Source organism: Vulpes vulpes, chromosome 1, assembly GCF_048418805.1.
Source record: "Vulpes vulpes isolate BD-2025 chromosome 1, VulVul3, whole genome shotgun sequence".
NCBI lineage: Eukaryota > Metazoa > Chordata > Mammalia > Carnivora > Canidae > Vulpes > Vulpes vulpes.
The window spans coordinates 151,299,234-151,319,711 of record NC_132780.1 but is presented as its reverse complement, the minus strand read 5'-3'; the positions used below and the strand labels follow the sequence as shown (position 1 = coordinate 151,319,711).

Genomic DNA, 20,478 nt, shown 5'->3' with positions numbered 1-20,478 from the left:
CATGCTAAAGAGTCTTATGTTTCCTCCTTGTCTCCATATAGGGGATTAAGGATATCTCAGTGAAAAATTGCATTTCTAAAGTCACAGATATAGACTTGTAGACAAGTCCTTGGAGGAGAGTTTTTATTCCTTGTCTTAATCCATATCTACCCACTATTTCCATATCTTCAATATCATTGCCAAAAAGTGTTTGATGTTTTTAGAATTTCATGTAATCCTACTATCTCTTCTGTGACCAGCAATTCCTAATATTTATTATTTAATAAATCAGCACCACTAGCTCTAAATCAGAGCTAGTTCTTCACATGCTTTTGTGTGGTCAAATACTTTTTTTTCTTTTTTAAAGATTTTATTTATTTATCTGACAGAGAAAGAGAATGAGCAGGAGGAGCAGCAGGCAGAGGGAGAAGGAGAAGCAGGCTCCCTGTTGAGGAGAGAGCCTGACGTGGGGCTCCATCCCACAACCCTGGGATCATGACCTGAGTCCACTTAGTGGATTGAGCCACTGAGGCTCACCAAACACCTTTTATTCTCATAACAACCCTCCAGTCCTTTCCTTGACATAATTAATTAACTACATTTATTATATTTAGCAATATTTCTGTAGATTCTATTTAATGATTCAGGGGACACACAGTAAAAGAATATAAATTTCATTTTAATCCTGAAGCAAAGATTTCATACAGAAAATTATAAATTAGAAAATACAGGAAAACGAGTTGCATTACTAATTCTATTTTCCTCTAGATTTCTAAAAGTTTTCTAAAACTTTGCATTATGAATTCTACAAGCAGTGAATTCTGCTTATTATGTCAAACTTCTGAAATGTCCTTTTTTGGAAAAGCTGTATAACAAAAATTGTGTACTGACTACTATAATAATAAGTTGAGCCAATATGCACACTAATATTTCTGCTTAAAATGTTACATAACTAAATATTACTTTGATGGGAAGCAGAATATGTGACCCCAAAATATACCACATAGCATTTGGATTATTTTGAGCTGATGATAATCAAGATATAGAGGACTCAAGAAAAACTTGTATCTCTTCAGTAACTATTTAAAAGAATTTGGATAGGGGGCCTGGCCCAGAAAGAAATCTATCACTAGAGATAAATTTTTATTTGAAAGGCCTATCTCTGTGGAAGCACAAGCATCCAATTATCAGACATCTGCTCTTCTTATTGCCTTGTGAGTCACCCTTTTCCCCTTTGAAGTCCCAGGCTATTATCCCATTCCTTAGTTCAGGATAGCATGCAAGCCTCAATTGCCCAACTTGGCCTTGGGTTACATATCTTTGGAGCTCTCATACCTATGAAATTAAATTTGTTTTTCTCTTATAATCTGCTTTATGAGAATTTAATTATTAGACCAGCCAAAGAACTTGGAAAGGAAGAAGGGAAATTTTTTCCATCCCTACAACTTCAAAGTTATCACTGCAAGAATTGGGCATTCAGCCTTTCCTTTTTCTTCTCTAACTCCTCCTATTGGCCATCATGCTACATTTTCTTGTTTTCTCTGCCTAATCCCATTGCAAAGCATATCTTTTAATCTTCTTTCCTCTGATATCTCTTTATTAACACAACTGAATTTGGGTCAGATGCACAAGCACCTGACTTTCAAGTTGGCTTCCAAAAATAGGAGGCCTCAAGTAATAGGGGGTTTACCTTTACATTTTCCTATGGCAAGGATTTTCATATTCAGTGTATTAGAACCTTATTTATTTACTATTTGATTTAGATTTTTTATTTAAATGCAATATTTAAATTTAATAAATTTTAAAATTTATTTAAATTTAATAAATTTAAATTTAATACATTGTATTTATTTAAATTTAGTTAAACTATTCGAGGTTAGAGTTTAGTGATTCATCAGTTGCATATAACACCTATGGTCATTACATCAAGTTCCCTCCTTCATGCCCTGGCTTGACTTTTTACTTAACCTCCTGATTTCACATTCAAATGCTCATCATACACTTAGCTTTACTATCTCAGATTTAGAATGTATAGCACCAAACTTTTGATTCTCCTTCCCTGATTCACATCTGCCCCATTCTCCAGGGTCCTATAGCTCAATAAACAGTACCACTATCCATCCTAAAATGAAAATTGACTCCTTTCTTTCTCTTACACCCATATGTAATCCCTCAACAAATCCTGTTGGTTCTATTGTCAATATATGTCCTAAATATCACCATTAGAATATAAGTTTCCTAAGAGAAGAAGCTTTATCTATTTTGTTTGCTGCTGTAAGCACATAATAAATGTTTTTGAACAAATGAATTCAATTAGTGTTGCAACAAATGCCTTGCCCATCAAGAAATTTACATTCTGTGTAGCTTTAAATTATTCCAAAAGACATTGCCTTAGAAATTCTCACATGAACTGTATACGTTGCTTGCAAAGAAAAACATCACTCAGAGTAATTGTGAATGGCATGTGAGGGAGCAAGGCTACTGGACAGCTCTACATGTATATTCATCTAGCAATTCAAACTTAAACCTGCTTTGGCCAAATTCATAATGATTTCTCTACTAATGACACTTGATTTTCTTTCTATATGTTCTTATGTTACGAAAAAGACAAATAAGATAATCGATGTACTTGCTTTATCTAAAAATTTCTGTTAATCAGAAGATTTTCACTCTTCCTATCAATCTCTACATCTGATGAGTTGCTAATTTCTATATCCATAACGTCTTTCATATTTGTTTCCTTTTTTTCCCATATTCAATTCTACTGCTTTGGTTTTGTCCTCAAAATCACTTTCTTGAATAGTCTCAACAGACTTACAACTATCTTCCCAGTATCTGTTCTCTCATAACTTCAATCCATTGTTACAATTGTCTCAGGTCAATTTTACTTTGGGAAGCTCTGATATATTAGAACTCATTTTCAAATTACTCCAAGATGTCAAACTTTAAAATCCAATCCACCATGATGTAACACTACTGGTAAGATTGGGGCAGATATCAACAAATAAAGAAGACCATGGAGTAAAGAAAAGCATCAAGGGAGATGATTTAAAGTCATTTTTTGAAACCTCTCAGAAAAGTTCATGAAATGCTGTGTTTTAATGGAATTCACTGGATGGTATTTCAACATAGCTGACATATATATATGTATGTATATATATATATATATATATATATATGCAAGCAATCATAAATTTTCTCTTACTACTTCATCAATTTATTTCTTTTCAGTCTTTAGAACTTTTCAAAATTATACTCTCATATCAAAAATACCTCAAATGGTAACTCCTCAGTGAAGAAGTACCTCCTACCCTAAGTAAGATCCAACTTTTATGCTTTTGATTTCTAACTAACATATGCCTCTTCAATAACCCTCATACTATAGTCTATTGTTTCCATGTTAGTCTCTCCTACAAGATTAGAAATTCCTTGTAGGTAAGGACCATGCCTCATTCACTTCTGTATTTCCTCCACACAATGTAATAGAACAGATTACACATTGTGGGTGTTCAATAAATATTTGCTGAATGAAATAAGAAAAGGAAATAGCTTCAAATTAGATAAGCCCTAGAAAACCAGTGTGTTGGTGCAGGCTGCTTTATTTTTTGGTGCATTTGCCTTTTGCTGTTACAGTTGGACTGAGACCACTGATTCTCTATGTTACTTTTACCTCCATTCGGATCATAAAAATATATTTGAATAACTTCAGACTAATAATCTGTAGATACTGCCATTGTAGCTGATGGTGACTCAGCACTTAGAGAGGCTTAATGAATTCCTATTTACCAGGAGAGAAAATCTATGTCAGGCTTGACTTGCTACTGCTCTTCTCCTCTAATCTCTGTGGCCAGGTACCAACAATGACTTATAGATCACTAAGGCTCTGGTGATTAGAACCAGAAACTTCAGCTGAGTTTACCAAAAAAATGTGCATGAGAATTTGTATTTTCCTTACATTGTGGACATCATATTTTTCAACTTGCTATGCATACTAGCATAGCTGCCCTATCAAAGGAGGAATGGAAATGGAGAACAGAGATTTATATTTATCTACTGTTCAGAAATGGGGAAGCTAAGTGATAATATGTAAAACTATTCAAACAACTAACATGATAGGAACTCTCTAATATTAAATTTCACCACGTGGGAAAAAGGAGAAAATAACACCCATATCACACAGGTGGTTGTAGGATTAACTAAGACAACAGATGGTAAATGTTTTTGTTGAAGAGTTATATAATTAGGACAATGTAACAATTTTTTAAAAAACCTAACATGTAAATTCTACTGTAATTCACTTGATTCATAATATGAGAAATATTAATACAGTTGGTTCAATAGGTCAATGGTTTGGTAGAATTACAATACTTTCCATGCCTGGGTAAGAGTGTACATTTGTACAGTTTTTTTCTGAAGATTTATATATTGATTTGAGAGAGTGTACTCACATGCCTGTATGAGTGGTGGGAGGGGCAGAGAAGAAAGAGAGAGAATCTCAATCAGACTCCACTGAGCATGGAACCCAATATGGTGCTCCATCTCATGATCCTGAGATCATGAGCTGAGCCAAAATCCAGAGTCAGATGCCTAACCAACCTAGCCATCCAGATACCCCAAGACTGCATTTCAATTTTTTTTAAAGATTCTATTTATTTATTCATGAGAGACACACACACACACAAAGAGAGAGAGAGAGAGAGAGAGAGAGAGGCAGAGAAACAGGCAGAGGGAGAAGCAGGCTCCATGCAGGGAGCACAACATGGGACTTGATCCCGGGTCTCCAGGATCACACCCTGGGCTGAAGGCAGTGCTAAACCGCTGAGCCACTCGGGCTGCCCCTGCATTTCAATTTTTAAAAATTTATAATATGATGGATATTTCAGGAACCTGAAGATTGAAATTAGTCAAAAGGGCTTATTGTCCCCTTACTCCCCATTAAATGAAGTGTCTAGAATGATCCAGCTCTGACCAATATTACCTTTACATTTCACCTGAAAGTAGAAATTTTTTTTCAATTGTCTGGACAGTCTAGTGTATCAGAGTTGGCATGTCACTGGCAATGGGAAAGAATGACAAAGAATTCCTAAACCTGAGACTGTGGGCACTTCTGAAACATCCTGGGTTAAGAGGGAGATATGCTTAGTCCTTTTAATTGCAGGAAGTAGGGAATCACCATAATACTCAGTCTCAGCTCTCTTACTTAATCTGAAACATCAAGGGTCAAAAGTTTCCTTAGACTTTTATTAAACATAAAAGACAACTAAAAGTTAATTTGAAACAAACACAGCTTAAGTAAGGATTTTGTATATTACACGTTCTTCTCAGTTATTGCAGAAATATGGCATGTTATTTGGAAGGATCTGGGTGTAACTTGCTTGAGAAAAAATGAAGAAACTTGCCACGGTTTACAAATCCCATTTACTTTTCACAGGAAGAGCAAAATAGCTTCATAGTAATATCAAGGGGATCTCAGTGCTGGAGAGGATTTTTACAGTTGGTCTTTCATAGTTATTAGTCTCATAATCATATATTATTTTAATGCATGTGTTCCTTAAGATATTTGAAAACTCAAATTATTAAGGTTTTATTTTTAATTTTTATGTAAAAGAAATGTAAAGCCTGCAATGTTTGATTTTAATATACATAAAAATAAATAAATATATATTAAATATATATATTTATATTATTATATTATTATATTATTGTTATGTTATTTTATAATATATATTAAATATATATTTAAATATATATATTTAAATTTAAATATATAAATTTAAAAATTATATATTATATATTATATAATATATATTAATATATTTAATATATATAAATTTAAATATTTAAATTTATTTATTTATTTATTCACACTTATTCCTAAGGAATTCCTCCTGGTAGAAAACCAGTATTTCATTTGGTAGTTACAAATTTTTGTATGCCTGGCATTGTTCTAGACACTGAGGATGCACCTGCAAAAAGAAAATAAAGAAACTGGTTTAACAGAAACTACACATTACCTGAGGGAGACAATAGAGAAATTGAAAAACCAACAATATAATTTCAAATAGTAATAAGTTCTATGACAAAAAAAAAGGATGGTATCATAAGATATGAAGAGGGATTCAGAGTGATCCAGAGCAGGCCTTCTTAGAGACTTTCTTTGAGGGTGTGACAAGTGAGCTAAGCAGGAGCTAGCTATAGGGGGTCAGAGGAAGTTAGACATTGTGAAGACTCTAAAGCTAGAAAACATTCACTCAGTTCAAGGAAAATACATGTTGCTACAATGATGGATTGTCCAAAGGATACTCCTTATACAGATGCTTATCCAAGGACTTATCTCTGATGTATATATATTTTTTGCTTCCCTAAAGGCTAGTTCATTTACTCAGGGAATAGTAGAAAGTATCTCTTAAGTTTATCAAAGTCAAGGTATATACAGAGTTTTTAGAATTTTTCAAATTTGGAAGGTAGCTTCTTAATCCTGCAAGAAAAAAACTACTGTGCATTAAAATCATATTGTCATATAATGCAAATACCTGTGTGTGGATACACATGTTTTTATTTTTATGTTTTTATTAATGTTTTTATTTTTATGTGTTTTTAAGTTTTTAAATTCTTATTTTCCCCTTTTCCACTGAGACAGTTTTGCCTCCCAACAGTGACCAGTTGCAAAATTCACCGTGCCTGGGGGAAAAACACATAGATTTATAAACTAGGTAATCTTATTGACTTTCAGGAATCTATGAGTCACCATCACCATCTCTGATGACTTCAAAGAACAAGGTCTTTCTAGGCTTTCCTGAGTCTAAAATATAAATCAAGTCCAAGCCCATAAATGTCCTAATAATTATGAAGACTTTTTCCTGAACCAGCTGGTGAAATTTGTTAATGAATTTCTTTTTGAGCTTTCTAGGATTGGGGAACTTTTATAGTAAGTATTTTCATTGGAGAGATTAAGTTTTTAGCCATTCTTTTATAACCAAATTTGACTCAGTTTCACCTAATCACAGAATTGTTTCATAAGCACTTAACCATACCTCTCTACTTCTGTCTCTGAAAGACCAGAATAATCTGCACATTTTAAGAAAGACAAATTGGCTTCGAAATGGCATTTATAAGGAATATAGTCCTCTACCAAACTGGATGACTCATCAAATTCATTCTAAATTGATAAAATAAATTATTATAGACAATGGCTTTCTGACCCCATTTCTAGCAATGTAGTGATAACATCAAAGGCATGGTTGTAAACCATGTATCTTATAAATTCATTTTATAGTCACTGAGTAGGAATAAAAAGTCACTGAAAATCTAGAAAAGGATGCTGCAATTTTTAATCACTGTTGTATTCCCATTATGAGCTAGAATAGCAAATAAAGGGTTTTAAATTAACAGCTTTAGAAATTTTTAAGTGTTACCATGTCAATTTGTGGAGAAATGTTCCCTGTAATTCCCTAATGGTTGCCCTGGGGTCAATATAGTATCATCTTCGATTATTTGAATGATGAAATACCTACTTAAGATAAAATATCAAACGAACATATTTAGAAAGTTACAAATAATTTGGAGTAAAAATTTTGGGGCTTTAGTTGGAAAATATGAAAAACTTTCATTAGATCTCAAATTTTTATCTTTGTATCTCAGTATGTCAGAAATAATTTAAAAGCCAAAAAAAATGGATAGTTAGGAATATAGTGACCCATCAAAACTCAAAAATAAGTTATTACGAAAATCATTTCAGTGAAAAACTATACAGAATTTGGAAAATGTTAATAGAGCTATGGCATGTAAGAGTCTTCAGGAAAGACGTATGAAAATTATTTTAAAGATAAATTGCTTCTTAAAGAACCTGTCTGGGTGGCAGAGTTGGTTGAGTGTCTGACCCTTGGTTGGGGCTTGGTCATGATCTCAGGATTGTGAGATTGAGCTCCACATTGGCCTCCAGGCTCAGTGTGGCGTCTGCTTTGATTCTCGCTCTCCCTCTGCCCCTCCCCCCTGCTCTCTTTCTTTATAAAATAAATAAATAAATATTTTTTAAAAAAAGCTTTAAAAAATGAGAAATTACTTCTCAAATTGAAATAGTCTACAAAGTAAACATAGCAACAGTTTTTGCTTTTAGTCATCTCCCTCTTCCCTTCCTTTGTTTCCTCTTCATTTCTCACTTTCTGCTTTTCTCTTTTCCTTCCTTATGCAACATAATCACTAGAAATCCAAGAGTAAGAAAGAAAGTAGGTGCTTCAGGGCAAAGCTGTAACGTTTGTAATGAGATCTGAAAAGTGATATTTCTAGTATCCTACAAGTGATTATCTAGAAAATATTGATTATGTCCTGTATTATCAATTTTTGTTTTCATTGAAGCAGGCTTGATTAAATGAGCCCCAAACAAAACACAAATCCCAGTGAAAACTTTTATAAATATCTTTTACAAATGTTATTCACAAATAGGTTTATTCTTTACATTATACCTACAATGCTCTATGAAAAATGCAAACTAACGACAGCGCTATCCTTTAAGTCTTCAGAGCCTCCTCTAAACTGCAATGTCAAAGCTAGATGAGATCTCCAGTATGATACACAAGGCCATTAATAACCCAGTCCTCAGATACTGCTCCAGCTTCATTCCTAGACTCTCCTCATCTGCACTTACTTACACTGGAGTTACCCAATTGCTTAGCATTCTCTTCATAGCCCATTCTATTTCACGCCTCTTTGATTTTGCTCATGTTGTTTCCTCTGCTTAGAACATCCTTACCCAATTTTTTTCACCTGTGTAACTTGAATTCATGCATTAATACGCAGCATGGGTGTCATTTCCTTCTGAATCTTTCTCTAATCCCCCAAATGGAACTAAGTGTCCTTCTTATATGCTTCCACTGCATCCTGTTACCCATCTATCAGAGCACTTGTCACAATTTACTGAGATTATCTGTTAACATGTATATCTCTTCAACCAAAGTACAGGCTCCTTGGTTTCTATTATCTTTTTATACCCTTGATTCTTAGCACAATAACTGGCACAAAGTCTCCCAATATTTATGTTATTTCCATTGGCAGAGATCCAAAATGTGAAATGGATATATCTTATCAGCTTCTTTTAGGCTTATGCCATTAGGTACTTGATTCCTCTAACTCCCCTTGTTCAGATTCCATGCATGTTAAAAAGACTTTTAAAAATACTTTTAACTATTGCATAGTTAGACAGAGACAGTGTTCCCTCATGCTTTCTGTAACAGAGACAGTGTTCCTTTATACTTTCCAGTCCTGCTTGCAGTTAGGTTGGTAGAATATGATTGGTTTTGACCAAATGATTATGGGCATGACTGACATTGTCAACGCTTGGCAAAGGTAGTTTAGAGCCAGTATATTTTTCCAGTTTACTCTTCTACTATGAGGCTGCTTGATACTTTATAGGCCTAATAACTCATCCCTGAATTTAAAAATTTAAAATGAGAAACTTTATTATCTAACAGTTTCTAAAGTGTCTATGAGAAATGTAGTGAGATAATTCGGTCTCAGAGTATGTTATTAAGTTTCAGTCAAGCTAGGGGTTGGCGACATGATGATGTTATGTTCTCTCAGACTGGCTGAAGGATTTGTCTCCAAGATATGGAGTTGTTTGCAGGCCACATTTCCTATATGGTTGTTGGCTGGATATTTCAATTCTTTACTCTGTGAGTTGCTCACAAAGCAGAGCAATTACTTTCTCCAGATCAAGAAATCCAAGAGTGAGAGAGAAAATGGGAACTCAAGGCAAAAGCTGTAACCTTTTATAATGTAATATTGAAAGTGACACACTATCACTTTTGATGTACATTACTGGTCACCCAGACCAATTCTGGCACAGTGTGAAAGGGAACTACACAGGGTGTAACTATGAGTTGACGGGGGAACGGTGGTAGCCAGTTTGTAGGCTAGTTATGATGGAGGCCACACATTGAGGTGGTACATAAATCATGAAGGACTCTTCACCCATGAGTCAGTATGAAACAGACTCTCTAACCCACATTAAATGTTAAGCAGACAAGAAATAAACTTCTGTGACATAAAGCCAATGAAAATTCAGGCTTACTTGCTACTATGGCATAGTCTAGCAATTCCAACCATTAAAGCTCTTCATGTAGATATGACTATTATGGAAGAGACTATGATGATTGAAAGAACTTCAAATATTCTAAGATTTGTAAAAATAACTCCGTATTTTAAATCAAAACACTGGAATTATTACCTTTTCTTTTTTGCCAGGTTCGTGAATTTGGTTAATGTGCACCTATACTCAGAACATTAACAAAATCAGGTATTAAAGACATAGCTGAAGGCCAAACAAAAGTGGTTAGCATCCCTTACAGTAGTTTCCTGGAATACAAGAAACTGACAAGCTTTTCTCAAGCTGACACACAACGCTTTGATATTTCCAGTTACTCAAACTTTTAAAATAATTTTTAAATCATTTCAAGTATTTGATTCATGAAATAAGACCTATTTCATAATATTGTTGTGAAGAGTAAGTGATACAATATAAATGTACTAATGTCTTCTGAAGGGTAAGATGCTATGTAATTATTAAACATTGTTATATATATTTGATATTGAAAGAAAAATACTGGAGAGAAAAATACTCAGTGATGATAAACCCAAAATATTTTTAAAGAATTAAGTACATATTTATTCTGAGCAGTTTGCTTTCTTTAGGAGAAAATAGTTCTGTTGGAAACAAATTTAATGCTATTCAAAATATATATCCTATATTCATTTACTTGGTTAAAAGATAATCCTTCATTGAGAACAAAAGTATAATGAATAAATTCAGTCCAAAGAGTCAGCAATTCAAAAGACTGATCATATATGTCATGTACTTCATCCAATAGCATCTCAAAGTGTTCCACTGTCTGCATTTAAAGGTCATTTCATGTCTGGTGTGATGGGCAATGCTCTTTGGACATACAGAACACCATTATGCTCCAGGAACACCATAATGTGATATAAAGATTGACTATTTAATCACATCAATAGAAACTTATGATTTTTTGAAAAGTTAACAGTCATTATAAAAGAAAAAAAATAAAATACGTGAGTAGGTGGTTTGAAGACCAAAAACGAAGAAAAAAAAGAGATCTTTAGATTATTTGACATGTTAAATGTTTAGTTTCTCAGTCTTAAGCTGTATCTAAAGACAGCACATTCAATAATAAAATAATCCTTGGCCACAATTATCTAACATTTACCAGTGAGTCACTCCACCCCCATCCCAAACAGGCAAAAGTGTATTATTTTGGCAGCACCTATTTTACCTTGAAATTTTCTCTTGTAAAGTAACCCTAGCCTGACCTTGATTAGCTTATCAAATGAGCTCATCCACATAGCTGAAGAACTGTAGTCTATCAGAGATATAGCATGGCAACATGCCAGAACAACTCTGTAAATTGTCTAAAGGGCACATCTAAGCATCACTTCCACTCTTTTTTCTTCTGTATTTCTGAGTCAAGATTAGAAACAAGACAGGCAGGATGAAGTAATGGAACACAGCTGGATCATGGGAACTGATCAATCCATATTTGAAACTTAGTTCTGCTCCTAACTGATTAAACTTTGGAACAAGTTAAAATAGCTTTTGAATTTCATTTTCCTCATTTGTAAAACAAAGCTATTACTCTCTTTCTTATAAGTTTGCTATAAGGCATCAATTATAGATACATTCTGAATAAATGAATATATATATTCATTGTGGAGCTTAGCATTCAGGACTTAGCATATAGTACTCAATAAATATTTGCCTTTCAGTGAGAAAGGGAACTAGAGATGAATCCTTGCTTCCCCTATCACAGGTCACTGACTGACTCCTATTAGTGAGCCAGTAGTTAACAGAACCTATATACCTACAATTTTGGTCTATGTCATAATGCTCTAAGAAGAAAGATAGAAAAATCCTCTTTCACTTGCAAAAGAACACCAGCAGTGTATACTCCTGAAATATGGGGAGCTGAGTGAGAATTTAGGAGCTTTGGAATGCTAACACAGCTGTAGTACATGAGGATTTGCAAATATATTCTAGAATATAGAAGGATGAAAATGAATGTAAATGCATATGTATATCCTAATGAAATCAATAAAAATTTTAAAGACTGGAATATTGTATTTGTATTTGAGTGTTGAATTTGGCCTCTTTTGAAAATTGGTATTATTTTCATTATTTCATTTTCCTCATTTTTTCCAAATATAGGAAAAATTCATTACATTTAAATTATCAGTAGCACATATTATCTCATTATTGTCTGTACATGATAAATGTTGCCGTTATCTATGCAGTAGCCACTTAAAAAGTTATCACTGAGATTCTGTTCAAATAAAAAACATGGTTTATTTTACTCAGGAAAACTAGGTGGGTATACTTTTTTGGTAAGATTTTATTTATTCATTTGAGAGAGAACTCGAGCTAGAGAGAGAGCTCAAACACGCTCAGAGGGAGAAGGAGTTAGAGAAGCAGACGCACCACTGAGCAGGGAGCCCTAAGGGGCTGAAGCAACTAGATCCCAGAACCCTGAGATCATGACCCGAGCTGAAGGCAAACTCTTAACCTACTGAGCCACCCAGGCACCCACAGTAGTTACGGTTTTAGTAAAAGTGTGACAGCATCAGTTTAATTCTTATTCAGATAAGCATATGTTACATTCTGTTGCCAAAAACACACAAATTTAAAGCTCAGTGGCTAATGTTACCTTTTACAGTCATTATTCATGTTTCTATCAGGTCGTGACAGAAATGAGTAATGTATTATCTCTAACCTCTTTCTGTCTCCTGTGTCTAACCTCTTTCTGTCTCCTGTGTAGGAAAGGGTGGGTTTAGAAACACCCACGGATGTGAATTGGGCATTAGGAGAAACAGGAAATAAATGTTTCTTAGGCTTAGAAGTAGCGGGAACTTGTAACTCTGCCAGTTCCATATCTGGGACATATGATTAGCTCCATAAGAAGCAACCCATTACAGATATTCCTCATCCACTCCATTTAGTTTAAATGTTATCAGGTAAATTTCTTAATAGGCAGTGTGCTTCAGCTGAGTTAAATCAACACATTACCTGTGTACGTGTGTGTACACATGCTATTTAAAACATTAATAGTGGTAGACCTAACAACAACCCAACAACCACCCAAAACTCTAAATAAATGGGACATTGTACAGGCAAATTTAAGCTGACAGAGAATTTTATAGTGATGGTTAGCAAAGGCTTTTTACTGACAGTAAGGAAAGCAGTAGTATGAAGGCACTAAACACCTGTTATGGGATGAGTGGGTGGTGCTGGTATGGAAAAAGCGAGCAACATCTGCCAACTCCATTTTGCTAATAGTTTTTAGGAAGCCTCTCAACTGAGAGAAAGCCTAGAACAGAGGTCACAAAGAGTTGCAGAGCTACAGAGCCACAGACTGGCCATGGAAGCAGAAGATGGTTGCAAACTACATCATGGAGAGATTTCAATAATGGGAATGAAGGGATAGAAATTGGCATTCAGTGTCTACTAGGTGTCAATAAAACTACACACACACAGATGTGTGTGTGTGTGTGTGTGTGTACCTCTGTGTATTTGATATTCTTACAAGATTTCTACAAGGCCTGCATTATCAACCTTAATTTTCAAATAGAAAAAACAGACTTAAAGAGTTCAAGAGCTTGCTAATGGTTACACAAGAAGCAAGAAGCACAGCTGGATTGATGTCATTTGTTGAATGTTCTCCTCATTTTTAATATGGAGACAACAACAGGGAATATAGAAGTATTCCAGGTAAAAAAAATCATGATATCTTTGAATGCAGAAGTAAGAGAGGCATAGACTTACTCATTTCCTCCAGCTGTTTAATGTTTGAATTGAATAGAACCCATCATTCTATCCAGTTTTAACTCAAGGAAAAATAAGTAGAAATAACATCAAATATATTCCTATGAGTGTCCTGAAAAGCTCCCCCCCCAATACACAATTTTAAAAACATAATATTGCTCAAAATGTACTGGTCAAATAATTGAATGCATCTATTTGGCTATAGTACAAGACATACTTAGGAATAGGTTATATGTATCATAATTTTGAAGATACTGGAAAAACACTGTCCAAAAAGAACTCTGTCCTATCATCTTTTCTATGACCCAAAATTCTATAAGTAGACATGCATATGTCTTTTATTAGAATACATACACTCAAGACATTTAATGTAGAGTAATTTTTGTCTTATTTTTAATGACTTGTGTTGCATTTTTTTTTCAAAGAAAACTGCTTTCCATCACTGGGAAGAAATATCTGATACAAATAGGAGAAGGGACACAATGAGAGAGATGAACTGTGGAGAGAAGAAAAAGAGATGGAGATGATCAAGACTTTGTCATTCTGCTCAGGGCATATCCTGTTACATCACTTTACAAAAGGACATTGTGGGGGAAATGACTTCTAATTGATCATATTGTATTTGAAAGTTCAACAAGGTTGAGATTTTCCAAGTAGTCAGTTACATGAAAGTACAAATGGTGAATGGACCCAAAGGGTCAGGGATTACATCTGCTGCCTACACTGTGGTCTTTCACCTTCATATCTAATGTTGCCTCTTTATCTTGCATGAATAATGTGATTCCTTGTCCTGCCACTTTATGCATAAGATTACTTTTACCAAAGGGGCAAAAAAGCAATTCTCAATCTAATCCGTTTTGCAAATTTGACAGTGATATCAAAGAGCAGGAAGTTGTCTGTGAGTAATGACACACTGATCATTTGTTTAAATGTCAAACTTAAACTTCATCAACTTTCAGGGAATATGTCAGGAAAGAAAGGGTTTCAGTTCACCCAGAGAGGATTTCACTGAGATTTAGTCCTGAAGAAAATAGCTGACAGTATTTTGAGAGCACAGTGCTTTGTGTAAATTTTTCTTTTTAAGCTGAATGAATTGGCCATTTCAGCACTTGGGGCTGTGGACAGTGCTCTCTTCCTTGACCTTGTGAAACAGGTAGAAGTGTTTCCTTCTGGAGGCGAAAACACTCCTCAGGCTAACAAAAATGTACCCCTAAACTATGTAATTAGAAGCTGAAGACTATGCATCAACATTCTGTGTAAAACCAGAATAAAGTAAAAGCAAAGGGAAACAAATTTTATCACATTATTTAAGCCTGAGAAATAAATCAGGGAAGGGAAATAGTTATCATTTGCAGTTAAGTTACTCCTGCAAAACAGGTCAAATTTTTACTGCAATGCAATAACATTCCTCTCTGGATAGCATTTTGTTGGAGACAATGACAGAGCTATTAACCCTTCATGGTAACTTATTAACAGTAGACATAGATGCGAGAGAGAACAGGAAGTACATTTTCTATGCTTGCAGACAACAGGAGCAAATTCATTCTCTCTATACTTTCTAGCTCTAGAGTGGAGTATCCATGGAGAATTCTGGATCTAAAGTCAGAAGAAATGGAGTTGAATGTGAATCATGTTCTTTAATGAGCCATTTCATTTCTCTAAGTCTTGTTTCTTCTGTCAAATATGGGTTACTTTGAGGATTCTGTGAGGGTTTATGTGAAGGGGTCTGGCACATGGTAGGTATTCATTGGATGTTAAATTTAGATCACTTACTTATCACTAAGTGTTGGCATAGTACAGTGATATGTTTCTATGCTGATGGTCATATGTTTTAATAGCTCTAACTCTAAAAGCGGATGCCAGGAAGAGAAGCAAGAAAGGCACGATTATGAACAAACTTATCCTTATAGCAAAGGACCTTAAGCATGTGTACATTCACCTTCATTCACCTTGTTTGCATCACCCAGAGAGAGATTCCCTTATGTTTACCTTTAAAACATCAGCAAAACAGAAGTAGCTTGAAAATAATACAGTATTATTTTAAAAAAAAGTTTTCAGAGGATTCATATCTCTCTTGAAAAATAAGATTCTACTAACTCTCCACAGAATGCTTCTCAGTCACATACTACCAACTACTCTGCCTGCTGAATTGGTGAGAGACTGCTTTGAATGCTTCCTACCCAGACTGACACACTTGGGCAGAGAAGGTAAAAATCAGATCAGTGCTGAAACCCAGTAAGTTCCTTATCATCCTCCAGTGCAGCTACAAATTCTTTGCTTTGGACTTCAAAGCCACCCAGCCTATCTCCCCTCACTCATCTTCCCTTTTTATAACTGAAAATCAAGAGCCTCTTCTCCTAGCTTCCCCCATCTCCTCCTGTCATTTTCAGCAGAGATTGCCTCCACACTGCCCTCTGCATCTGAAACACCTCCCACTTTCCATTCATCAAGGTACACTCTCCTTCCATTCACAATTCATGTTAAGTCGTCCCTCCCTTCCAAAGCTTTTTTTTTTTTTAAGTGGATTCCCCAGCAGCCCTAATAAACTCCATCATTACAGCCCTGTACCCTTCTGTAACCCCTCCCCAGCACTCAGAAATTGTGCTGAGGTGGGAAACGGACTGGAATATCTATCTTTGCATAGGAACTCAGACAGGGGCAGACAGGGAGTCCAGCGTTAAGCTTTTCTCATCTTTGGGGGGAAAAGACCCATTATAAAATTTCCCCAAGCCTGGCAACAAGCAGGCTCTGCATATATATATATGTGTGTATATATATATATATGCTCATATATATATGTTGAGCGGATGAATGAATGAATGGATAGGCAGATGAATGATTGAGATCTCTTTGGTACTTTTCTCAGATGCCCCTCCTTCTTGCTGGCTCCTAGCATGGTTCCTGTTTAATTCAGCTTCTGTGCGTGAGTGCCCCTCTGTGCTTTGCTTCTGTCTCCACTCCCTGCCGTTCCATTCCCACCTCTAGACAGAGCCTAAACCTCCAAAGGGCACTCTACCGAGCTCACAAATCCTTTGTGACTTCAATGGCCACAGAGAGCTTGCTCCTTAGGAGCCCAGCTTTGCATTCTGTCGGCTTTACCTCTCCAGAAAGCCCCCCCTGAAACACCCGGCTACGTTACACAAAAGGATGACTAATTTCCCCACATCCAACCAAATCCACCTGGAGACCCTGCCGCGTTGCCCCGGTCTGGGCGCTTTGCAACCGAGGTGATGGCAAAAGAGAACGCGCTTCCCCGCTTCCCCCTGCACAGAAAGGGGTGACCGTTCCAGGGCTCGCTCCTGGTTCCTAAAATCAGAAAACTTTTTTTTTTTTTTCTTTAATGGAAAACCCCACCCCGAGAGCAGCGACCTCTTTGTTTGCCTCCCAGGGGGAGGGAGGGGTCTTCCGAGCCTTGGCAGCCGGGCGCAGAGGGGCCGTGACCGCCCTCCGGGGGGCTGCCCGGGGCCAGACTCACCCAGGACGTTCCCGACGAGAGCCACCACGAACACGATGATGTAGCCAGCGATCAGGACCCACTCATATTCTTTCGGGTGTAGGTATTCCCTCCACAGGTACCGCAGGAATTCCTCGTCGTCATAGTCGGTGGGGTTTAAAAAGGGCTCTTGAGTTTCATTCAGCTCCGGAGCAGATGACCAGTTGCGACAAGGGGGGGAGTCCTCCAGTTTGGTGCTGGACATCACGGGCTCGGGTCCGGCTCCGCTCAGTGCCGCAAGCCGCTCTCCGCCTGCCCCATGAGCACTGGGATTTGCGGTGCGAAAGGCGGCGCGGAGACGCGACAGGAGGCTCCGGAGCAGAAAATGACGTGAAAAGTTACTGAGCCAATGCCTCCGGAGTCCTGTGCCCGGCAACTTCTGCGGCGGCGGCTTCTCGGTCTTTGCAGACGATTTTGCACCGGGAAGACAGGCGGCTGAGGGACTAGGGACCCGGCACTGGAGGCTGCAGCGGGGACACCGGGAGGAGCAAGCTACCTCGGGCTCAGCTCAGGCTCAATTACTCCTCATTCCAGCGCTGAATCTGCAGCCCACAGCCTCCGCCCGCGCCGAGGGAGAGCAGAAGCCGGCGGGGGGTGGATGGGGAGGTGGAGGGGGGTGCATGGGGGGGGGGGTCATGAAAATTATCTGAACCTATTTCTCCGTGGGTTAAATCTCCCTCTCTTCTACTTTTCCCCTCCATCGCTCACGTGCGGTTTCCATAACCCATACATGGACAGGTGTAGGTCTATGGACCGGGCAAGCACGTCCACACATGGTTAATACAGGCTCTGTTTTTTTTTTTTTTAATTTTTATTTATTTATGATAGTCACACAGAGAGAGAGAGAGAGAGAGAGAGAGGCAGAGACACAGGCAGAGGGAGAAGCAGGCTCCATGCACCGAGAGCCCGACGTGGGATTCGATCCCGGGTCTCCAGGATCGCGCCCTGGGCCAAAGGCAGGCGCCAAACCGCTGCGCCACCCAGGGATCCCAATACAGGCTCTGTTGATGCGTTTGTCTCTTTAATGTAAGCATAAAAGTAATGAAGTAATAAACATAAAAGCGCGCTGCTCCTCAAGCAGGACTATGCAAAAGTGTCATTTCAGGCGAACGTTTTCATATTTGTTTGGCTTTGCCGACTTAGCACTTGCTGAATCTGAGATGTCGCCTCCGCTCCCCCCCTTCTCCAAATTGGGGAATGAGACCATTTTTGAATCGAAGGATATATTTAGCTGGAATTTGCACTTGCAACATTAAGTGTAATAAGAAACACAGCAGCAAAAGCTTGAAGGGCACTAGGGTCATAAATGTTCTCAGAGTTAATGTTATCAAGCAAAGGAGACACCTACGTGTTAAACAGATTCTTAGGAGGATACAGTGGTGGAAGCACAAGTGCTCTCCAGTGAATATCACACCCCACTGATCTTTCTTCTTCTTGACTCAGGACTGATGTCATCTGCCACTGGAATGAAATTGATTTCATGTCTAAGAAGAATATTTTGGGATTCCTGATAGTGTGCGTCCAGGATCCTTTCATTCTCAATATTCATGATAGGGCATGGAAGGGACTTGGACATCACCTAACTTGAACTTAGGTTAATATTAGAAAACTTCTAATAACATTGCTGATGTTCCCCCACTTAGTTTGGATGGAGCACCTCAGTTTACATTAAAATAAGGTCTTAAACTGACATATAACTTTCTTAGTCTTCTACCTAAAATCCCAGTTTGCCTCTTGGTGCAACATGGAATAAATGTTCCACGTGACAATTCGTCACATATTTAAAATAAGTATCATACCCCCCTTCCCTTTCCTCTGCTTTCTGCCTGATTATTTCCACTGTTTTTCAAATGACACTATCCCCAAGACCTCCACTCATTTGGTCTTCCTTTAGACAATGGTCAATGTCTTACATAATATAAAACTAGGAAGCGATGCAGGAAGTTGGCTTGGGTCTTATTGATACCAAATGTACATGATCTTGCGGATGCACCCAATATCTGTATCTAATTATTTTTTTCAAATGTCACAAGACACTGTTGGCTCATACTGACTGTTAAGTCATCCCCCCTAGCCCTACCCTAGTCATAATTCTTTACAGTTGTTTTGTACTTTATAGGTAGCAAAATTCTTTCATACATGTTATTTTAAAACTTCTGAGGGACTGACATGATTAGCCTGTTTTACGGGTGAGGAAACTGTTCTGGAGAAATTAAATGATTTACCAAAGGTCAAGTGACTAATCTGTGGCAAGACCATTCAGTTCTTCTGATCCCAGCTTGGGGTTTCTATGATTCTAGAGATGTCATATTTCATAAGAAATGCTATTGTTATATATATTTTTAATCCACACTCTTCATTTTTTTAAGAGAAGAAAATAAATAGGCATTTGATTTCTTTGACAAATATTTACTCAGTATTTCTATTTCACTCTCAGTGATACAAATTAAACAATGTTACCACTTTCATATAGTTTACTTTCCAAGGAAGTTAGAAAGTGAACAAATCAACTAATAAATACCTAAGAAAATAATAGGAAGGGATAACTGTTATGAAAACAAGATAGGGTGAAGTGATGGTGAGTGGAGAATCCCAAAGGCCATGTTAGAAACAGATGGTCAAAAAGGCCTGTGTGAAGAGGTGACAGCTAAGTAGGATACCCGCGTGATGTATGCATATATTAATTTAATTTTGTTAATTTGAAGTTTAACCAGATCTTAAATGCTGCTGCTATTACCCAAAGCATTAGCCATTTCACCAGACCTCTTGTCATCAGTAAATTTGACAAGCAGGCCTTCTGTGGCTTTGTTCAAGTTCACTGATAAAAATCTGCTAACTTGTGGTATAATGTGTCCCTCTGATTTATTAATGTCTATGTTTTCCTCTTCCATGTACAATTCTTTTAAAAATGGGAAAGATTGTTGCTACTTTAGTTGCAGTCTATAGTCATTACTGTCTTCAAATTTCTTGTCATTGACAATCCACAATATGGACCCAGTATGCTCTTTTTTTAAGTACTAATAGCCATTGGGGGTTTGTGTGTGTGGCACTTCAACTTGTTTATACTTCAGTCTATTCTTGTTACATCTTCTACCTGCAATTAATCATCACTCTTTATTAAAAGTAGAAATAAGGAGAAATGAGAATAGTTTCAAGATTTTATTCTAATAACTGCTTTATA

General features: G+C 36.8%; 1 protein-coding gene across 1 annotated transcript in view; it reads right to left on the bottom strand.

The window, feature by feature from the left end:
* The window catches only part of HCRTR2 (hypocretin receptor 2), a 118,490-nt gene extending 100,640 nt beyond the window's left edge, over positions 1-17,850 (bottom strand). Inside the window, exon 1 of the mRNA XM_025991231.2 lies at positions 17,280-17,850. Coding sequence (XP_025847016.2) covers positions 17,280-17,502 — 223 coding nt within the window. The 5' untranslated portion in view covers positions 17,503-17,850. The remainder of the gene's footprint in view (positions 1-17,279) is intronic.
* Positions 17,851-20,478: the final 2,628 nt, after the last annotated feature.